The sequence below is a fragment of the Silurus meridionalis genome, chromosome 15 (genome assembly GCF_014805685.1).
Source record: "Silurus meridionalis isolate SWU-2019-XX chromosome 15, ASM1480568v1, whole genome shotgun sequence".
In the NCBI taxonomy this organism is placed as follows: Eukaryota; Metazoa; Chordata; class Actinopteri; order Siluriformes; family Siluridae; genus Silurus; species Silurus meridionalis.
In genome coordinates this window covers 13,621,766-13,643,733 of record NC_060898.1, presented here as the reverse complement: position 1 = coordinate 13,643,733, position 21,968 = coordinate 13,621,766, and the positions used below count along the sequence as shown (strand labels likewise).

Below are 21,968 nucleotides of genomic sequence, written 5' to 3'. Positions count from 1 at the left end.
GCATGAGAAAGTTAATATTGTGTGGATTAAAGTATACATATTAATGCGTTGGGCGTTTCTTTAGCGTTTCTTTGGTTTAAATCCTTAGTAGTGCACTTATGTGAGTAAGACATCCTCGATTTGAGACACAGCCGCTCCGTTTGGGTTTCCAGAGCTGACATACAAGAATCGACTCATTCAGTTCCCACAAAGGTTTAATGGAAACGGCATATTTGAGCATAAATTGTGTTTACATTGTCAACATAGTTTTTTATTTAAATGGGATGGTTATTTAAAAACAGTAAGGGCTTTTTGGATTTGCTTTCTCAATTGTACAAGCATTTCGGTTCTTCATACATGTGAGTCGGTTTAGAGAATCGACTCTTTTGTGAACGACGCGTCAGTAGTTTCCCGGGGTAACCGGTGACCCACTGAATAGCGCTGAAATGAATTAGCATGTCAGCTAGCTGTATTAGCATAACACTTATATAGCAAATACGTTTTATTCGCCGCTATGCAATTATTTAACATGGAAAAAGCCTGATATTTTTTCTTGCTAGTTAGCCAGATAGCTTATGGGACAGCGAGATATTTCCACCAGCTAGCATTAGTGCATTAGTGCATACCTACCTAGCATTGTCTCTAGCTGTGTGTGTGTGTGTGTGTAAGCGCGTCTTTAGAATCCTGATAGTTTAAAGGTGTTTAATACTATTTATTAATTTGGTAAAAATGTTCACAGATGAAGCTCTTGATATTGTTGGGTTTCCGTCTACTTGGAAAAAATGCCAACGACAGACTCATGACTCGGTATGTAAAGTTCACAGGTTTACTCGTTTATTCAGGTACTTAATGGAAATATAAAGAAAACAAACAACATGTCTTACAAACATTCAAAATGTATGAGAACCTTTTCCACAGTAAAGCCATCATGCAGGTATATCAACTGTGAAGCACTACAGCAGGGTGTGTATCAGTCATCAGTGAAAATATTTCCTATAAGATGTCTAAGATTTGTATCAGGGGCATTGTAATGCTGAAAACATGCACAAATATCACTGCCATCAGCAAAAATAATAATAATAATAATTAATAATAATAATAATAATATATATATATATATATATATATATATATATATATATATATATATATATATCAAAATGTATATGTTTCACTGTTTACTGCCATAAGCATTTTTTGTATATAAATCCTTTTCTTTCATATACATATATCTATCTTTATATATTCTTATATTTTATTTTATATAGTTTTTATACTTTTTTTTTTTCTTTGTATTATTTTTCTCCCCATCCTATTCCCTCATGCATTTCACTGCATGTACCCTGTATGCATGTGCATGTGACAAATAAGATTTGATTTGATTTAATTTGATATTTAAACTGTAATTTGCTCTGAAGCACTGAAGCAGGACACACATTAATCAGTCATCAGTAAAAATATTTTCTGTAAGTAGAAGAACATCCAGGCTGGTTTTATTCGAATCGCTATACGTTGGAGAAATTTGGGCTTAAGATCAGAATGTAAGCTTTTTAACCTGTTTTTGACACAGCCAGTTTACAAGTGATCAAAAATGTGAATGTGATTGCCACATTTCTTGTTACCCATGTGTATCCTGTTAGACTGATTGTTTAAACAGAAATAGCTCTGAAAATCTACCATTGGCTCTCGGTTTCAGCTGTGAAGACTACATTTGTAGTGAAACAATTTTGTATTTTAGAAGAAAAGAAATGCATATGTACTGAAAACCAGACACTGAACAGCAGAAAAAATACACCAAAACAACAGTCAATGACACCAACAACCTCCAAAGGCAATCGATTTCCTTTAAGTCTAGCTGTTCCAATACTTTTGCTCATGTAATCCCTTACTCTTGTTGTTTAACACATGTAGTTGTTAAATACGAGGAATTAAAAGCTAAAATCTTTTTCCATCTTTTGATCTCAAACCCAAATGTCTGCAGTGTATAGAAAAGGAAAAAAAAAGAATTGAGCTCTCAGTTCCAGTATATGAATTACAGAGGGAGTGAAATTATATTTGATATCACTAAGAAGAAAGGTCCACACATGAAGTGAAGGATTAAAGTGTTGAGTCCTAGATGCCCTGTCAGATGTGTGAATACTTATTGTGAATGTACGACATAACTGTGTACATTGCGGCTTCCGATTTCAGAAAACATGTCAGACCATGCCTGTTCACACAGCTGAGACTGAGACACAGGTCAGAAGTGTGTCATGCAACAGCACACAGACTGATCCTCCAGAGGACCTCGCTGATCAGCTCACCCACCAATCGGACCTGTCAGCTGAGCAGCCTGGGCTGAGGGATTTCCTGCACCGTGTGGAGGACCTGGTCATCCAGGAGCTGGTGAAGAACTCAAAGAGCCATGCTTTTGATGAATATGAAGTGAACTGGACTGATCAGCATGAGACAGTAAGGATCAGATATGCAAGAGAAGCTCAGACATCCATATGTGTGATGTTCAGTGTGCTTAACTAATAAACATTTGTTTCCTGTCCAGGTGTCATGTTTATTCAGTCTTGGGTACAGTGAGGCTCAGGACAGAGGGCTTCAGGTCACCAGTGTGTCCTGGAACTGCACTGGGTCTGTTATAGCGTGTGCTTTTGGACGGTATGCCACCTATTACGATCCTTAATATATATAAAAATAAACAATGGCACCAGGTGTTAAGGGAATCAGCCATACTTATGGGTGTATTTCTGAATCTTTAACAGGTTTAGTAGGTGAGTAGGTTAGAGCAGAGATATAACAAAGGTTTGCAGACACCTGGGCATATGTATGGTATGTGCTTTTGAGTATCGCATTCAACATTTAGTCCCAATTTGCTTTCATGATTCCCTCCACTATTCTGGAAAGATGTTCCACTAGATTTTGGAGTGTGCTTAGAGTGTGATTTGTGTTCATCAGCCACAAGGGTGTTCGTAAAGTCAGCTACTGATGTAGGTGAGGAGACCTGGGGTGCAGTCATTGTTCCAATTCAAGATCTTAAGATCTTCCTCTACAAACCATGTAAAATTTCTTCGAGGAGCTCGTTTTGCCATGCTGGAACATGCTTGGGGTTCCAAGTTCAAGTGAACTTGGGAATTTAATTACACCACGTCCAGACACATCATAAACAATTGTGTGTCTTCAGCTTTGTGGTAACAGTTTGGAGAAGAACCACAAATGGCAGGAAAGGTCAAGCGTCCCAATACTTTTGTAAAATTTGTGTATTATTAACATGTGGTCTGATAATAATTCAATCAAAATGATCAAAGAAACCATGCCTTATTAAGAGTGGATTGAAGTGACCTTCCTACACCTGTAATATTTCTGTCTTGAGAAAAACAAACAATAGTTTCAAAATGGTGCATATAGCTTTCAGAGTGCATTATTATATATATATATATATATATATATATATATATATAAGTATTGGTAACTTTTGGAACTCTGTTTATATAGTAAACAGTGAATATGCTGCGATTTTTAAATATAGGTAGAGTTCATGTTACATCTTTTTGAAAATGTAATAATATTTGTGATGAAACTCTGCTTAGATTCAAAGCCAATGAAATTTCACTCTTTGTGCTATTTTAGTGTAGATGATGGCGACTGGAGCACTGAGAAGTCGTACGTGTGCACATGGAATCTGGATCGTAGCAGAGTGAACCCGAAACAGCCGGACATAGTCATAGAGACGGCAAAACCCGTCATGTGCGTGTCCTTTCATCCACTGCGGCCGTCTCTGATTGCCGGTAAAATCCTTTTACTTCTTTGCAGGTCTTTATTATAGACTGATTAGCATCACCAATTTGTGGACTGCACAAGTGAGACATGAACCATGCAGTCAGTTTAAACCGAGAAGAAGGTTTACAGAACCCGCTGGTCTTTAGTTTTGGTTTGTTAAAATTATTTAATTGATGACAATTGCACACGCAACTGAATTTGATTAGTTCATTTTAAAGAATTTATGGATAATAAGTCTCGTCCCATTCGTGATAACTTTGCAGGAGGGCTGTACAGTGGAGAAGTGATGGTGTGGGACACGAGTCGTGCTCAGGATCCCGTTTTGGCTCAAACAGGGATGTGTTTAGATACACACAAAGAGCCAGTATATGAGGTAACTGTCTCTTCACCTTTAATCTGTTTTTTAGGATTATAAAAAATGTTTTAAACGTCTTTCAGAGTTACAGCAGTTTTTAAGTGATTGTAGTTATTGCATTTGTAAAGAAAGTGTATTACGCAATGATTTGAATGACTTGAAAATACAAATTACAAAAGTACATGTTGTGTGTGTGTGTGTGTGTGTGTGTGTCTGTAGGTGAAGTGGGTCCCAGGGCTTCGTCGAGGAGACATGGCAGTTGTAAGTGCATGTTCAGGAGGTCGAGTCCTGCGCTGGAGTGTAGACGGAGCAGAAGGTAAACTGACACTAACTGCTGGATTTGCTCTCGTCAGGAAGCAACTCCCTGTGAGTCGATCAGCCAGCAAGGTAAATGTGTCCTAGAAAAACCCTCACACTGTTTTTTTTAAATGGACGAGATGTTTGTTTTTTTATCTGTATGGGTAAAAAGCAGTTTAGTTTGTGGGTAGACAATGAACATGCAGCCTTGTATTTCTTTGAATAGGAAAATGTACAATAACTGTGCATGTTAATGATATAATGATATAATGCAATCTATATTGAATAGCATTAATAATAATGAAACGTGTGCTAGTTAAACAGTACTGATAGGAAAAACACGATGGTTATCTTATCTTATAGGGAGCATTGCGCCCTCTGCTGCTGCTTTAAATGTTTCACATGCAATTGTTATTAAAAGAGCTTGTGTGGGAAGTTTGTTTTCAAAAAATCTAACAATAATTTTGTTTGGTTGTTTCTGTCTTTGTTTTATTTTTAAAGCGATGTTCATAGAAAGATTTATTTCTTTAATTTTCATCAATAGATTGTGAATTTTAAATGGGTGATTACTTCTAAGATACTGTGAAACCATAGTACTTTGGCATATTGTGAAAATTATCAACTGAATCATCAGATGTACTGTAAAAATTAAAAGATTACTAGTAAGGTTTTTTAAAATAAGCAAATTAAGATTTTATTAGTATTATTTTGCTAGGTAGCAGAACTAAAATCATTTCTGTTGCTGAGCCGCCCCATTTTCTTTAGCTATTTTCTCCAAAAAAAAAAAAAAAGATTTTACTAACCATTCATATTTAATACATTTGGGAAATGAACCTTTTTGCACTAATCCTCGTTCTCCTGATGGCAGGTGAGAGGTGACACAGCTGTCGGTGTGAGTTCGCTTGCGCTTTCACCCTGGGACACAGACATGTTCCTAGTGGGCACTGAGGGAGGTCTGGTGCTTAAGTGTTCCTTCAGCAGTCAGACAGTAGCAGCGGTGCCACCTAATGGTGAGAGCGTGACACTACATGCTCCTGCACAGTTCTGTTTCACACCACGAGCCGGGCCCGTCCAGTCGCTTCACTTCTCTCCCTTTCACAGGTGAATTCAAGTGAATAACGACATTATAAAACCCCGTTAGATAAACACACTCATCACATTTTACATGCTTTCTTTAGGAACCTGTTTGTGAGTGTGGGGACGGACGGCTTGGCACATGTCCACAGTGTCCTGCAGCCTGGTCCTCTGCTGTCCCTGCGCGTTTCTGACTCATACGTGTTCGGAGTTCGGTGGTCACCTGTTCGGCCGCTAGTTTTCGTTGCAGTCACTGGGGAAGGTGGGTGAAAGTGGTGCCTGCAGGACCACCTCTATACACTGTATTCTTCCAGGTGGTTTCTTTACAGTAGCCATGACACAGTTTCTCAACTTTGAAGTTACTGTGCAAAAAACTGACCACACATGTAATGATGCACGGAAACAGCAATACACCAACTCCCCTCTCCTCATGTAGGAAAGTCTTATTCGAAATCTTATAGTATGTCTATATAGTCTGCTATATAAATCTAGACAGATTAAATGAACAAAAGTATTAGGACACCTGACTTTTCCAGCCATATGTGGTTCTTCCCCAAGTTGTTGTTACCACAGAGTTGGAGGCACACAATTGTACAGGATGTCTTTGGATGCTGTAGCATTTTATTTTCCCTTCACTTGAACTAGGAGACACACAATTGTTTCAGCATGATGGTGCACCTGTGCACAAAGCCGGCTCCATGAAGACATGCTTTACAGAGTGGAAAATCTTGAGTGTCCTGCTATAGAGCTCTGATCTCAACCCTATTAAACACCTCAGAGATGGATTGGAACGCTAACCGCATCCCAGGCCTCCTCAACCTACATCAGTAGTTTCAAGTTTCATTTGTCATCTGTACAGATGTCAGACAGTTTGTACAATGAAATTCAGCAATATTAAATATTAAACAGCGGCAAAAGGACAGAAACTGACTTTAGTAACACCAGACATGAACACAAATCACTTCCCAGAAGAGTGGAGGTTATTATAAGATCAAATAGGGACCAAATGTGAAATTGGATGTTCAGGAAGCACATATAAATATAATGGTCAGGTGTCCACAAACTTTTGTCCATACAGTAGGAGTGTAACGGTACACATTCATATTGACATTTTTTCTCATGTACACACCCTACGTGTGTGAAGTGATATGTCCTCTAGCCCTTCAGTCAAACCTGGGCACACACCATAGAGATAAAAAGCTTACGTGTATATATACATATACAAACATCTTACAGCATTGTCGCTTCGAAACTGCAGCTCAAACCTCGCCAAATGCAGTTCAACCAGCCTTGTTCGGGCCAAAATGTAAGCAACTGTACCTCAGAGAGTGCCTTTATACTTAAATCATAAGGTACATGTTGGAAAAATGGATCATTCTTTTTCAAGCTACAAAGTAGAATTATATCAATATCAAACAACACAATTCTGCAAACGTTTTTGAAGTGGCAATTAATTACCTTTTTTTTTTTTTTTTTAAATAGTTCATCTGGTCGTGTTGTGTATCCAAGTATTTCATATTAAAATACCACACAAGAAAACAGGGTGTTGTTTTAGTGAGAGATTCTGACCTTTATCTCAACAGGAAACAGGATTAAGTCTGATGATCCCAAAATTAAATTATTATTTTGGGATGTAAATAAAAAAAAATTAAAAAATGGAATGAGGCCAATATTAAATATGAAAAGTATTTTCTGTACAGAGATGCATCTTACTCTAATACACTACTTATATCAATTCTGATCAAAGTTATTAATGGTTAATAATGTGAATTCCAGCATAACCAGTGTCAGTGGACCAATATCAGCTTATCCTTCAAGCTGTCATCTTACAGAAGAGTCCACCCTATTAACTAAAACATTGCTATTACTCTAATTAAAAGTGTGGTAAATTATATATCCTGCAAACGCAATACATGATCTCGTTTCTGACTTCTTGTGGCTTCAGCAGGTAGTTTGCACCACTGCCCACACACGATATTAAAAATGTAATTCAAAGTGCTGAATCGATTTAATGAGATACTGAATAATAAGGATGGAAACCATATTGTTAAACTAAATTAAATCTCCTACAAGATGTTTATTCACACCTTGCCATCTGTATGATCATATTAAATCATATTATTTATATATTTTTTTATAATTTATTTTAGTAATTCAATACAAAAAGTGAAACTTGTATATTATATAGATTCCTCACACACAGGCTGATACATTTCAAGTGTTTATTTCCTTTCATTTTGATGATTATGGCTTACAGCTAATGAAAACCCAAAATTAGTATATCAGAAAATTTGAATATTGTGAAAAAGTTTATTATTGGAGACTGGTGGTGTCACACTCATCCGCTGATTAATACAAACACCTACAAAGCTTTCCTGAGCCTTTAACTCGTGTCTCAGTCTGGCTCAGGCTACACAATCATGGAGGAAGACTGCTGACTTGACAGTTTTCCAGAAGACGATCATTGACACCCTACAGAATACAGAACTGAACCTCACCTCACGCACACACACACACACACACACACACACACACACACACACACAGCTGTGTTACTGATCTGTTCAACCCGGACTCAACACACACTCATACGGCACTTACGGTTATACAACAGTCTAGCGGTACGGATTTTTTACAGTTTGCTTCAAGAAATTGTCCAAAAAGGAGAAAATCCCGGCAGTTCTGCATATCGAGGGAGTGAATGAATGAAGGAAAACATTTGTTAAAGTATGCTAAAATAAGGAAAACAGTAGATCAGATTTTTGGAAAATGTAATATTACATTTCAAAAACACACTAATTAGTTTTTCCACGTGTTTAATTTTATTCAATCCATTTAATTTATGCTTATTTAATCACTTACTACATTTCCTCAATCTAATAAAAAATGTGTATGCGTTAGATTTATTTTATTTGTATATATTTAATTTTTAATAATATAAAATATTATTTAACGAAGCAGGCATTTTATTTTAAATTGTTTTAATGTACACTGTTCATGATCACAAATGCAATTTTACGTTTTGCGTCCCCAAACTGTATCAAAATTGAACCCAACCGTTACTTAAAACTGGAGGTACGGACCAAACCGTGAATTCTGTGTGCCGTTATACCCCTAATATATAGTGCACTTAGTAGTAGTACCATGATCATGTTTCACCCTGTAACAGACGTTTATGTGTTTGTATTGTAGGTGTGCTGCAGGTGTTTGATTTGGGTCAGAAGAGTCTCAGACCGGTTGCCACCATTGAGCAGGACACTGGAGGTCAGGGTGCTCTGTGTGTGGAGTTTAACCAGCATCAGCTCCTGGCAGTGGGGAACGCAGACGGTAAGGTGAACATCTGGAGACTGAGTGCTGAGTTCACGGAGCAGCGGCCCAGAGAGAGCACCATCCTGCAACAACTCGCAGATGATGTACCTGAGTGACACACAGTCCAGAACTGAGGTCTCCTTCCACTTTGTGACTTCGGTGTCTGATCATGTGGGAGATTCAGGTGAAGATTCAGACTCTAAAAGTGACTGGAAAATTGTCACATATATATTTGTTTACTAGAATAAAAATGGCAGTTGGAATTATTATTGTGGAAGTTCTAAAAGGCGACGCATTATAAATTTTTCTTCTTTTCTCATCCATGACGCTGCGATGATGCTGCCTCTAGAACATGCTCTTATACCAAATTCACAGAAAAATTAAGTGCTGATCACAAGTAAACAATCTTTCTTATTTCAAGATCACAAGAAAATGAAGCCGTGATCACAAGAAAACAAGCTAAAAATAGCTTCACTACTATGAGTTTTATCGAAAAGTCAGAAACTATTTATACACATGTATTGTTTATATAAAGCAATGTGCTAGAAAGATGGGCGTAAATTAGAGATTTGGGCAGTATAAACTTGACGTTATCTAGTAAGCGTTATAAATGTTTAAACTGTGCCATGAAGGTCTGTGTTTTAAGCAGTCAGCTCCAAAAAAACATGAGGCAAGTTTTTTCTTTCAAAGAACAGAAAATCTCAGCTGGTGTGGATGCTGCTGAAAAAGAAGACGTGCTCTCCTCTGTGTAAATATGGGCTGTACATTTTCCCTCTGTTGAAATGAAACAACTACAATATGATAAAATACTAATAAAAAAGTTTTTCCCCCTCCCTCCCCACAAAAAAAAACACCATTACGCAACACCATGACCAGTTCTAACCAGTAGCGTTTATTAATGCACACTGCAGAATTACGGCCGGTCTTACAGCTTAGCTTACTGTCTGTATAGGTTTCTCTAAATCAAGCGAAGCACTGAAACAGGAAACACAACCACAGAATAACACACACACACACACACACTGCACTAGAGTGAGTGAAGCACAAAGAGAGTGTGAGATCAGCTCAAAGTGAATCAGGTTCCTACATAAAGGTATAGAGTGCTAAAGAGAAGCTAACGTTAGATTCATGCAATTCGGCTTTGTGTCTGGTGCTCGAGGGGAAACGCATCCCGATTGGTCACTGGCAGGCAAAGGGGCGGGGATCAGTTGACGAAAAGCGAGCGTGTGAACTCCACAAAGTCGAAGGCAGACGGGAGCTCACGACCTTTACTGTCTAAATATGGCTTCATGTGAGAGATGCAGTAATCAGCCTGTTCCTTGGTGAGGTTCTGCAGCAGAGAGGGAACAAAAATATAACATTTAAAATCAACCTGGTTATTTCATTACATCACAGTGGACTCTGTACTGCACTCAGATTAAACTGTAATAGAGCCAGGTGTTGGTGTGTTTACAGGATCTTCTACAACAAAGTGTGTGTCTACAGGATCTGCTACAACAGAATGTGCATCACTGGAAGACTGTTACATTAAAATCACACACCAACAGTTTTTTTACAGAGTGAATATAAAATCGCAGCTGGGAAAAGGGGGTGTGCGATAAAGCAACAAATATCTCAATATTTTCTGGGATTTTGCAGATAACGATAATCAGACGATATTCTTGCATAATTCAAAAATGCAAAAACTGCACCTTGTGAATACGAGTTTGGCGACATGAAGAGCACTATTTAGTCAGCGCTGTTTCACTGAAATGTTTTCGCCCAGGCAGTGTGAATCTTGGGTCTAACGTATTTACAAGCTGTTTAAACCCATCTCTCTCTCAACCGCTCAAACTGGATCTGTCTCTCTGGTAATGTAATCGGTGACCGTGTTTGTTGTATATTGGCGTATGAAACTTTCCTGCGTGTTTTTTTTTCCTGCTGCAGTCACGTGTTCGCAGCGCATTAGTACAGAGCACACGGTGAATTCATGAACACTTCATGCACCGTTTTTGATTGGTTACTGAAAATGGGTGACACTTGATAATGATTCTGCACATCGCTAAAACAACAATTTCGATATTATCACACAACAGCACACACTATATCGCACACCCCATTGTCTTAGTCTTTTATTGCATTGGTAATAGTGTGTATGTGTGTTTGGTTTAGTTTTATATCGCACTGATGTACAGTAGACCACAATAACAGCACTGCGTACCTGGTAGAGCTCCTCCTTGGTGACGTAGGGTTTGTTCTCGGCACTGAGCGCACGGAAAGCGCTCTCAATCTCCTCACTGGACTTGACGTTCTCTGTCTCGCGGCTGATCATGAAGGCCATGTACTCCTGCAAAGACACGTTTCCGTCCCTGCAAACGCAGACATGCAGTGATGAGCTCCTGACTGAACAGGTGTGTGGTGGTGGGCCAGGGCTAAGCGCTTGCCTGCTTACCTGTTGGGGTCGACAGTGTCTAGGATCGACTCGAACTCCGGGTCTGGTTCTCCTTCCTCTACCATGGGAAGATCGTAGCCCAGTGAGCGCAGGCAGGATTTGAACTCCTGGTGATTAAGGCGTCCGGATTTCTCTTTGTCGAAGTGTCTGGAGTGAGAAAGAAGTGTGAAATAATTCATTCACGAGCTCTAATTGTGACTGATTGGTCATTGAGCTAATTTGTTTTAGGTAAACACCGAGTTGAAGAATGAGGAAGAATGTTCGCCCCACAGCTCTGATCTGAACTGGGCTTTAAATGTGTAAAAGTAAAAAAAAAAAATAGGGTTGTAAACATTGGATCACGTATTCGGTCAATTAAAAGCATGTAATTTGGTTTTGACACCCAGAATAAAAGTTGAAAAAATTTAATCTAATCTCATTTTGAACTCACTTGAACATCATGCTGAACTCCTTGAGTGCCTCCTCTGTGACTCCTGTTGTGTTTCTGTGGAGGAATTAAGAATGCTGATTGGTGGTTGGACAGCCTATTTGTAAAGTAGCTCTATATAAATGTATCCCGAGCAGTGCCAGTGTGTGCACATGATACCTGGCTTGGATCTGCTGCTCCAGGTTGTGCTGCATCCTCATGCCCAGCTGGTCGAGCTGATCCCATTGCTGTGCCAATCCTACCGTGCTGTGCTCGGTGTACTTGTTGTCTAGGATCAGGGCCTCCTCCATGGCCGCGCCCAGATCCTCTATCTTCTTTAGTTGACTGCGCATAGCACGGATCTCCTGGTGCTTACGCTGTTAGGTGCACAAACACACGTGTAAATCTCGGTTCATGTCCAGCGAAATGAAAGGAAATGCTGATGCCAGCCACAGTTTGTCTCGAGTGTGCTGTTCTGTTCAGCGTTCTTAGATTACAATAACAATTAACAGTCGCCAATCACTATTCAGGTTACAGTATCATTTACTTGTATCACAGCGTTGTTGAATTCTGATTCGTCTGAGGCTGTTCATTTTCTATAAAAGCAGCCCTGACAAAAATGTAGCTGCAAATGACTTTTATAACATTTTAGACGAAGTGAAAGGATATTATTTGTATAGTAACAACTCAATCCCACGTAAACCATAAACAAGCAAAGCATAGTTTTCAACTAGAAAAGGATAAAAATGACAATGTGTTGGTCTTTAACAAACAAAACACTGTAATTGCTGGTGAATTGTGTATAAAATGAATAAAAATCAATCAAAAAAGCGGATGTTGTTACAGGATGCTATTGCAGGAAAATAACTAAGCTTGGTGTGGGAGCAGTAACTCTGCTTTTATCAATCCGTCCTGCCATACAGTCTTTTAGAACAGAACCTCACACGGTGCTTTATTACTTACTAGACGTCGACCGGTTAATCAGTTTTGCTGATTAATCGGCATTGATTGTTGATTTCTGGAAATATCGGCTATCGGCAAAAATCCATATTGATTATTTTTCCACTGTCCACTGTCATTGTGAGAGCGGCCTCTAGAGGCGAATCACCGACACCACGTGCTCTTTGTTTTTTAACGCGAGACTGCGTGCTGCAGTGCGCTAGATTATATTTATTATTTATAATTTATTAACTGTATAATATTTATTCATCTGTATTTTCAGATTTAATTCATTTAGCACATTTTCATGATACAGTACTGTTCTATGTTCGTAATAAAGTTAAGTACTATTTTACACGTGTTATGTAATACAAATGTTATGTTTGTCTTTTATCCATTTAAAAAAAAAAAAAAAATTATCAGCAAAATGATGTAACGTAGCTGTTGGTATCGGTAAAATCAGTCGACCTCTATTACTTACATAATCAATACAGATGAAAATTGCATCCTTTTAAATCAGGCAATGTCATCTGCTCATTTTCTGCTTCAAATCACTCACCTTCGTGGCCTCCAGCTGAGACTCCAAAGTTCCAGATTCCTCCACCATACAGGACCTGCCCAAACACACGCACAGCAGTGAGATCAGGCCTCAAGGAAGCTTCGCAATAGAACACGATACATCCATTAGCACTACCTACTGCTAGACAAATCCTACAGTCTGTACATTGTTAACACTCTAATTCTCTGGGAAAAAGATAACAATGCAGTTTAATATGACACCAAACAAAACCTCTGCTGACACAAATGTCATGTCTATTTTTTTTCTGTAGTTGCAAAACTTAATGAAACCCCACACTAGAAGCCATTCAAGACTGCTGCCCCCACAACAGCCACTCAGATCATGCTAATAGAGCCAAATATCTGTGCTTATGTCCATGCTAAATTGACACCACAGCCAGCAGGGCCAGAAACTGATTATGTTTCTAAAATGTGTTTAAAAGTACAAAAAAAAAAAAAATAGATTTTAAGATAATTTGTTTTGAAATGTAAATGTATGTCTGCTGTTTGCTTAAATAACTTTCACTATATGTTCATTCTGTTGAATGTTAGCAAAATGTTCACATGCCATTTAATACTACAAAACACCAACAATTACAAAAACAACAGCTGCCCCCTATGGGTGTCTTTATGTACTGACCTCATTTTTTAACCTTTAAATTTTTTATAAAATAAATTTTAAAAAATTATGCCTCATTTGTCCACTCCCCTATTATTATTTACTATTTCTTTTCTCTTTGTCGAATAGTAAGACCAATTTAAATTCCTTGCACGTACGGCTTAGAAAACATACATTATATAAATATCTAAAGAGGGCCGTATAGTTCAATAGGTTCAATTAAATTTCTCATGAGTTAATGCATTTGTATGAAATGCACAAAAACTCAATAGTGTGATGCTTGAAATAAAGACAGCAAATGGTCTAAATTCACATTTAGAATTCCTGATTGCAGTTTCCAGCCCTGAATCTAGTGCATGAACTCTTTTCAACTAGGGTGGGGTGGGGAGAAATAAGAAACAAAACAAAAAAAAAAAAGAATAAAATAAAAACAGGTGCTGGAGTGGAGCCAGGCTCTGCAGGTTCAAGAAGCTGAAGGGTCCGTCTGCCTGCCTCAGGGCCACATTGCAGTGAGGGTTAGTAAAATAAAAGACTGAACACGCACAGCTTAAATGGTGGGTTTAGACTCAAGTGCATGATGAGGAAACCCATACGATGTGGAGGGTGAGCGGGTAGGGGGACTAATCAGGGAATCAAAATGGTAAGAAAACCTTCCAGAAAGATCATCATCGACTTCATACTGATACACTTGGATAACCCGACGATAGGCTATGCTATTCACAGACCAGGAGCAGGGAAAGAGGGAGGAATGGGAAAAAAAAAAATGATCGCATAAACAAAGCGAGACATTAAAAATACAAATGAAGAAAACAAACAGACACAGACACTATTGTTCAGACATAAAGTAAATATACATGATGTTACTTTACACTAAATATAGTAGTCAGTGTGATCATGTTTGGTGGAGCAACATGGCTAATGTTAAAATCTTTAATTGGAAGCTTATAGCCTCCAATTTAAACTATGATCACAAATGAAATTTCAGGATTCGAACATGTCTCAAATGATTGCCTCCATTTACAAAAAAAAAAAAAAAAAAAAAGCATTATTTACCTTGTGGTTTAATTATATTTTGGATTGGAATAATTTATCTTGTACATGCATTCTTGCCATTTCACTAAAGCACATGTATTACTTACAAACTCTCTAAAAAACACACAATTATATTAGATATGAAGATAAAAAAATTATATTAACCCATCCAGAAGATATGTCCTGATTAGAAAAGTGATTCCAAGCATCAGGAGAGGCAGCGAGAGAGTAGGAAGGGGAAGACAAAAAAAAGAGAGACACAAACAAATAGTTATATCATCGAGCAGTGACATTATCAGCATTGAACACCCACATATAAACAGAAGTGCACTGACACACACACACACACACACAAACAGTGCTAATGTGAATGTCAAAGCCTATAGGTGTTGTCCCATTTCCCAAAACACAGACACACCAACACCACAGCAAAGCATGCACTGACCTCTGTGAACAGTGAAACATTGAAACATTTAAGCGGCAGAAATGTGATTACACGCATTGCGTTCACTGTATCAGCGTTTGTCAATAAGGAATGACGAGGCTGCGTGTGCTTCCTTTACCTGGTCTCCTGTAGCCACTGGTGGAAGGCGTTAGCGTGTTGAGCAAACTCCTGTCTCAACTTATCGTTCTCCTCCTGCCTCCTCTGCTCCTTCTGCAGCTCTAGCTCACGCTCCTACAATAAAATCGCAGCATGCAGTGCAAATTCAAACACAGAGGTAATAAAAACTTCTAAACACTTGTTTCTAAAAAAAAGCAAAAACAAAACATGTACCCAGCATCTTTCCGAGTTGTATATAAAGCTGTGCTGATGGTACTAGGGTCCTACGTTTGGGTGTTTTTTTTTTTTTTTTTAACCTTATGCCAGCTTCCATAGCTATGTTCATGGCGAAAGCCAGTTTTAGTTATACAAATATAAAATTAAATAAGATGCTTGAGATTAATTTTTTTATTTAAAAAAAAAAAAAAAAAAAAAAAAAAGCTTTGGACTAATTTTGGATTAACTTGATTAAAAATCATTTCAAAAGAATCAACAGAATAAAACAAGTTTCTCAAAGGGGTAGAAGAGTATTTTAAATACTATAGTGTGTTTAAAGTGTATATATTGTACCTTCTGAACGTAAAAGCTTATAGTAATACTATAATCACTGACTAACTGAACTCCTCAGTGGAACATCTGTTCAGGTAGGTTGTTTGCTCGTTACCTTGATGATCTTTTGCAGGTTTCTCCAGGTCTCCTCCAGAGCCTCCATGGTGAACCAGGTGTAGGGGTTAGACATCACGTGGTAGCTCTTGATCTGGCGGTCGAGCTCGGCCAGCTGGTTGAAGTCGGCCTCAGCAGAGCTAAGAGAAGAGCGGAACGCGTCGTGGGCCTCACGCAGAGCCCTGATCTCCTCCAGAGAGTTACATCTCACCGGGTCGGTCAGATCCTCCTCGGCATTCTCAAACCAACTGTTAAAGGCGGACGCTTTCTTTGCGAAGGTCAGGAACAGATCCTCGACCTGGGTGAGATAGCATGGGCAGGTTCTACATCAGTAACACACTGTTTATCAGTCAGACTTTAATGTTTATACTGAAGATATCTGCTCATTTTCATGAAGGCAAATATTTCCATGTGTTTTTGTTTGTATAACTTGTAAAATGTATGTAATGTTTATATGTAAAAATAAACCAACTGTTAACGCATTATAAAGATCAGTTACGTTGTTAATTGTGGTCACAGGAATAAAGAAAAAACAGCAATGATAAATCTAGTCTGAAACAGGAAATAGAAATTAACATTTTGTTCATGTATTTTACAGATCAGAAGAGAATTAACTTTACTACTATATTTATTTGTAATTTTAGAAAGTTTTTGCGTGAAATTATTGAAGTGAGTCATACATTTAAATGATTTTCTTTCTTTAGATTTTTTAAAATGTCCTAGGATGGGATGGCTGGAGATCAGACTCAGGCTTTGTATGTCGTGTTCTTACTTTTCTGAAGTGTTCTTGAGCCTCCAGAAGCTTCTTCTTGCGGGCTGCAGAGTTGGACAGCAGCTGGTTCCAGCGCTTCATAAGTGTGGCGTGACGAGCCTCGATAGCTTTGGACTGCACGTGTTGGGCGGCCAGGAGCTGATCCTTCAGTGCAGTGATATTAGTGATGCCCTCCTGCTGGAATGCCTGAAGTCCAGCATCAAATGTTTCCTACAATGATGGAGAGAAGGTGCAGATTTATGTTAATGTTATTAATGTTGCTCATCTGGATGATGTCCGAACCCTATACTGTTACATAGCATCATGCTGCAGTTTTCTGAGTATTGATGTATTGATGCATTTAAGACTTCACTGGTATTTTTATAATTTCTGTAATCTTGCGTTACAAAAAACTTAAAGCTGCTTTGGGACAATGTCCATTTTAAAAGTACAAATAAAAAGGAAAAAAGGAAACTTTTTAAAAAACTGCTGCAAACTTTTATAAAATCATGCAAAACTTTGTTGTATTAAAAATAATATAGTGGGTATCACAATCTGTGATTTCCATCACAAATGAAATTTCTCACATACCTGCTTAGTAAGCAGTGTCTGAACCGATGACAGATCCCGACCATAATCATCATTCTTCAGACTGTTCTCTTTCTCATCTAAACCATCACAAATCAGATGCAGATAATCAACTCGGTATAAAAAATAACATTCTTTTTCTCTCACACACACACAGAGAGAGAGAGAGAGAGAGAGAGAGAGAGAGAGAGAGACAACGACAACATACCGATCCACGACTCCACCACATCAGCCTTCCAGTTAAACTGCAGGAAGGCCGAGTTTTCATCCAGCTTGGCCTTTCTCTGAGCAGCAGCTCTCTCCAGCTCAGCCACTTTGCCTTGCAGGGACGTCATCTTCGCTGTGATGTTGTCCACGTGGTGGTTCTCCTGCAGTGACAGCTCAGTGTCAGTTTGACTACACGAACATTCACAGAAAACTACAGATTGAAGAAGGATTAAATAGCAACGCTTACCTTCTTGATGAGTTCATCTCCATTAGCGCACACATCGTTCACCCTGTCCCTGTGCACGGTGAAGTCTGTCTCAAACGCCTCATGCTTCTTGAGCAGGCCCTGAGACAGGAAACGATTTCAACAAATAGGAAAAATTGTCAGAGAAAACATTAATATTTAATTATTTATTATTGTCTAATTATCATTATAACTTCAGGAAAGCTAAACCATACTTTCCAAGCAGTTTGAATGAGTGGTGCTTTCTCATGTCTGTATGTTTATATTTCCCCTTTAATGTAATGTGGGAGGGGTTAAAATTGGGTAAGGCCTACACCATCACAAGACATTAGGCTGATGTCACTTATATTTCCATTATATATTCACAGTTGTGAATGTGTATGTACCTGCACAGCTGCCAGTGTGTCACCATAGTCCTCACTTCCAACCAGATTCAACTTCTCATTAATCCAGGCTTCTTCTTCCTCTACATTAGCCACAAACTGCTGATACTCCAGCGATTCCTCCAGCCTCTGCCCCCTACACAATAATATACAGAGTTCATTACAGTGCTCTATCATACTGGCCTGAATAGAGGATTAGAAGAGAAAGCATTAAAATCAGTTTAGGATCTGCGGTGAACATCCAAAGCAGCGTCCATTTTCTAAAGAACCACTACGGTTTTGTTAAAGGATGCCGACTGTCACCTGGCAGTGGCCAAATCCTTCAGCTCCTTCCAGTGCTCGACAAACTGAGCCAGCCTCTGCTGGATCTCATCCTGCCCAATGGTGTTGTCATCAGACAGCTTCTTCCCTGTGTCAAGCACAGACTGTAGAGGACAAGAATCTAGTTACTCCACACCGCCTCAGCTGAAGTCAAATGTGTGACACAACGTGAAAGACGCACTGCTACTCACCTGAATAGCCGGCTCGTGAGCTCCCAGCTCGGCCTCCAGTCTCTTGTGCTTCTTCCTCAGATTCTGTACTCCAGTCAAATCACGTCCATAATCCTCCGAACTTACCAACAACTTTTTCTCTCTATCAGCACAAAATCAGAGAAATGGGAGTTCAATTTCAAGAAAAAAATAAATAAATTGGTAATATGTTCTGTGGTATAATACACACTTGATCCAAGATTCTTCATCGTCCAAGTCTCTAAAGAACTGGTGCAGGCGGTGCGACTCATTCAGCTTGGCTCTGCGACCAGCAGCCATGCTCTTGATTTTAACAAAGCGCCCGTTAACGGCATCACGCTTGTCTTTGACCTGAGAGGTGTCAAAGGCGTTGCTAGCCATCAGGCTGTCAGCCTGGCCATTGAGGTCCTTCAGACGATCCTGGAACAGCAGAATGAGGAAGTGTTACACACTTGTTACACAAGCATGATAAACTACTTATTTCACTCATTTGGATTCAGTCTGAGTTTAACTGACTGTGCAAATGCGTAAAAAATAAATAACCGTGACTCTATGGGGGTGCACTAACTTACAATCGCCTATCCAAAGTTATAACTGAAGATATACGGTAAATGAATGAGTTGGGTTACCTCATGGGCAGAGATGTCAGCCTCCAAAAGCTGGTGCTTTTTCAGAAGGTTGTTGACTGAGGCCAGATCTTTCCCATAATCCTCAGAGGCAAGAAGAGCTTCAACCTTCAGACGAAGATGAAAGAGCAGAAAACATGACCGTCTGCGTTTGAGTAATTAAACCATTCCACAATAAACAGGATTAGCAGCAGTTCTCACCTCCGACAGCCAGAAATCAAAGTCCTTTATGCCGGTGTTGAAATTCTGCTGCTTGTTGGCCTCCTTCAGTTTCTGACTTTTCTCTGCTGATTTATTCACCAGGAACTGCCACTGTTCCTCCAGAGCCACTAGACGAGACTGGGGACATCACACAGAATGGCTCGATTAATCGTTTATACGGCAATGCTATTGTATTCCGATAGGTCTTAAGATGTGGATTTGTTTCCTGTAGAGCAGCTATGAGAATATTACTGCTGAAAAAGTTAGTGGCTAATCTTGATATCATGTATGGGTTATTTGTCCCAGTGGGTATACTGTAATCAAAATCATCAAATCCACAAGTATTATTTACCTTGACGGCATCCTCGCTTCCTGCACACGCGCCCCTCTGGATGAGCGCATTTCCTGTATCGATCACGCCCCGGATACGGTCGGCGTTGGCGTGAAGCTCTGCCTCGAACGCCTGGTGTTTCTGGTGCTTGCTCTGAAAGCAGTGATGGTGAGAGTGAATTACTTTCATACTCTAATTCTAGTAATGCCTCTAGACCACAAAGTGAAAAGACCAATACTTCTACTGCTGCTACATACAGGACACCAGCACGAATGGAACATTTAAGGCAAAAAATAAAATTCCAATGAACAGCATCCAAAACAAGGTGCAAATCTGTGAAGAATCTGAGGCTGGGCTGTTTTGTGTCATGTGGGCTACAGTCACCTTACAGGACTGACAGCAAAATTGGAGATGGACTAATTTTTCAATTGTAAGTCCAGTTGAGCGTAAAATGTTTTCAATGGCCACACCAATCTGAAGACTTTAGATTGTGCACAAGGATTAAAAAAAAAAAAAACTTTTTCTGCACGCATTATTTGCACATTTTGTTTATGCAAATATTTATTTCTGTTCTTACTGTTTCTAGACTTGTGTATGTACTAAGTGTATGTATGTATGTATGTATGTATGTATGTATACACACACAGAATTAAAGAAATAAACTTTGTTATTATATTATCAAAATCAGTGCAGAAAAGAGCTTGTAAGGTGAGTGTAGTCATTATTCCACACCATCTTATCACCTCTAGAAAGAAAGAGAAGGAAAAGAGAAGCTCACTTTACCAGACATACATTATGAAGCAGCTTTACCACTGCATGTCACTGATTCAAAAACGAATACAGAAGAGCGGAACACAGGTCTCCAACTCCCCCTTCACCTTAGCCCCAAGTTTAACCCTGCATTTGTTGTGCAGACCCTCAACACACTGATGGTGTGGAACAAATTTGAAACAAAATCAGCCCACAACTGGCAGACAGACCACAAAATGACCACAAACTGTTTCATGTAATGGAACAGGCACATTTACAGCGGCTTACAGCGCAGAATGTTGCTGAAATAAAATACATTTATAAGAAGCAGACAGACGATACAAGGGGACACCGAGCAGGGACATTGTTGAAGCTCTAATACACGCCTGCTACACACACACACACACACACACACGCACAGACGTGATGAAACCCTACTGAGGTTAGTATGCGAACACGCCACTCCACTTACCAGCAACTTGGACAGCTAAAAAAATAAGACATGAGAACAGAGAGAGGTTCAGTTTAATTCAGTTTACACTGAGGGGGTTACAGGAGAGACAGGAAGCATTATTTTATAACTTTAAATTATTTACTTATTGGGATTAGATTACAAGTAGAGCAGTAGAACAATAAACAAAACCGCTTTTATATCTAGAAGACCACGCATTATATCTGATCAAAATGTAAAAACATAAAACTTTGATAATTATATAAGCATTCTGTTAACCCCTTTTTTTCTCAAAACAATGTGCCTGTGATGTGTTTTTTGTTTGTTTGTTTGACTTTTGTCATTAATTGCATTTATTGCTTTTATTCATTCTTTCCTGTTACTGCTTTATCCTGTATGACATGGTGACAGTAAAAAAAAAAAAAAAAAAAAAACAATTAACCTTTTTGTTTAAAAAAATAAAAAAAATAAATACAACCAGTATGCAGTCACATACAAACAAACGTCATTGACAAAAGAACTGCTGAGATGATAGAAATGGGATTAAAAACAACCTGTTATTCTCAGCATTTTTTTTTTTTATTAAAATGTGTTAAAATATGAAGCTTATTTCATTAAATTGCTGAAGCTTGGAAAATCTGTTAAAAAAATTTTTTTTTTTAAATAAATAAATAAATAAATAAATAAAAATAAAAAAATGCACTGACTACCGTCCAGTTATATTTGAAAAGGCTGAAGTCAGTGGGGTCACTGTGGAGTGAAGCTGTACCTGGATGTTGGTTGGGTCTTTATAAGATTCATCAGTGGCCGTCTGCAGTTTCTCACTGATCCAGGCTTCGATCTCGTCCACGTCTCTGCTGAACTGCTGCAGAGTCTGAGACTCACCCAACTTCGAGCGTTTCTCAATCATCTGAGCCTTCAGACGGCGCCACCTGGGGGTCAGGACATAAATTTAC

The 21,968-nt window shown here is 38.8% G+C and overlaps 2 protein-coding genes across 10 annotated transcripts in view; one reads left to right on the top strand and one right to left on the bottom strand.

Annotated features, from left to right (window-relative positions):
- Window positions 1-364: 364 nt before the first annotated feature.
- Window positions 365-9,049, top strand: dync2i2 (dynein 2 intermediate chain 2). The gene is made up of 9 exons (XM_046868675.1): window positions 365-786; window positions 2,170-2,430; window positions 2,519-2,628; window positions 3,598-3,755; window positions 4,011-4,120; window positions 4,322-4,489; window positions 5,268-5,500; window positions 5,578-5,735; window positions 8,666-9,049. Exons 1-9 carry the CDS (start codon window positions 709-711, stop codon window positions 8,896-8,898), a joined length of 1,509 nt encoding a protein of 502 aa, XP_046724631.1. The 5' UTR covers window positions 365-708; the 3' UTR covers window positions 8,899-9,049.
- Window positions 9,050-9,653: 604 nt separating this feature from the next.
- The window catches only part of sptan1 (spectrin alpha, non-erythrocytic 1), a 38,319-nt gene continuing 26,004 nt past the window's right edge, over window positions 9,654-21,968 (bottom strand). For 5 of the 9 annotated variants that reach the window (XM_046868666.1, XM_046868671.1, XM_046868672.1 and 2 more), the window contains 22 exons: window positions 21,782-21,944; window positions 21,034-21,048; window positions 19,833-19,964; window positions 19,481-19,618; window positions 19,283-19,387; window positions 18,865-19,073; window positions 18,657-18,777; window positions 18,448-18,569; window positions 18,148-18,280; window positions 17,765-17,863; window positions 17,519-17,678; window positions 17,314-17,390; window positions 16,744-16,953; window positions 15,973-16,269; window positions 15,331-15,443; window positions 14,933-14,950; window positions 13,118-13,172; window positions 11,800-11,996; window positions 11,644-11,697; window positions 11,214-11,360; window positions 10,983-11,130; window positions 9,654-10,112 (listed from right to left, as the gene is read on the bottom strand). In XM_046868666.1, coding sequence (XP_046724622.1) covers window positions 9,987-10,112; window positions 10,983-11,130; window positions 11,214-11,360; window positions 11,644-11,697; window positions 11,800-11,996; window positions 13,118-13,172; window positions 14,933-14,950; window positions 15,331-15,443; window positions 15,973-16,269; window positions 16,744-16,953; window positions 17,314-17,390; window positions 17,519-17,678; window positions 17,765-17,863; window positions 18,148-18,280; window positions 18,448-18,569; window positions 18,657-18,777; window positions 18,865-19,073; window positions 19,283-19,387; window positions 19,481-19,618; window positions 19,833-19,964; window positions 21,034-21,048; window positions 21,782-21,944 — 2,839 coding nt within the window. In that variant the 3' untranslated portion in view covers window positions 9,654-9,986. Of the gene's footprint in view, window positions 10,113-10,982; window positions 11,131-11,213; window positions 11,361-11,643; window positions 11,698-11,799; window positions 11,997-13,117; window positions 13,173-14,385; window positions 14,449-14,932; window positions 14,951-15,330; window positions 15,444-15,972; window positions 16,270-16,743; window positions 16,954-17,313; window positions 17,391-17,518; window positions 17,679-17,764; window positions 17,864-18,147; window positions 18,281-18,447; window positions 18,570-18,656; window positions 18,778-18,864; window positions 19,074-19,282; window positions 19,388-19,480; window positions 19,619-19,832; window positions 19,965-21,033; window positions 21,049-21,781; window positions 21,945-21,968 lie in introns of all 9 variants that reach the window. The other 4 variants (XM_046868669.1, XM_046868674.1, XM_046868673.1 and 1 more) reach the window with 3 other exon arrangements.

Excerpts from the sequence above, each read along its gene's own strand:
- dync2i2 (XM_046868675.1), top strand. The coding sequence starts at position 709 with ATGTTCACAGATGAAGCTCTTGATATTGTTGGGTTTCCGTCTACTTGG. Across the intron at positions 787-2,169 it reads AACGACAGACTCATGACTCG|AAAACATGTCAGACCATGCC; the intron begins GTATGTAAAGTT and ends TTCCGATTTCAG. Across the intron at positions 2,629-3,597 it reads ATAGCGTGTGCTTTTGGACG|TGTAGATGATGGCGACTGGA; the intron begins GTATGCCACCTA and ends GTGCTATTTTAG.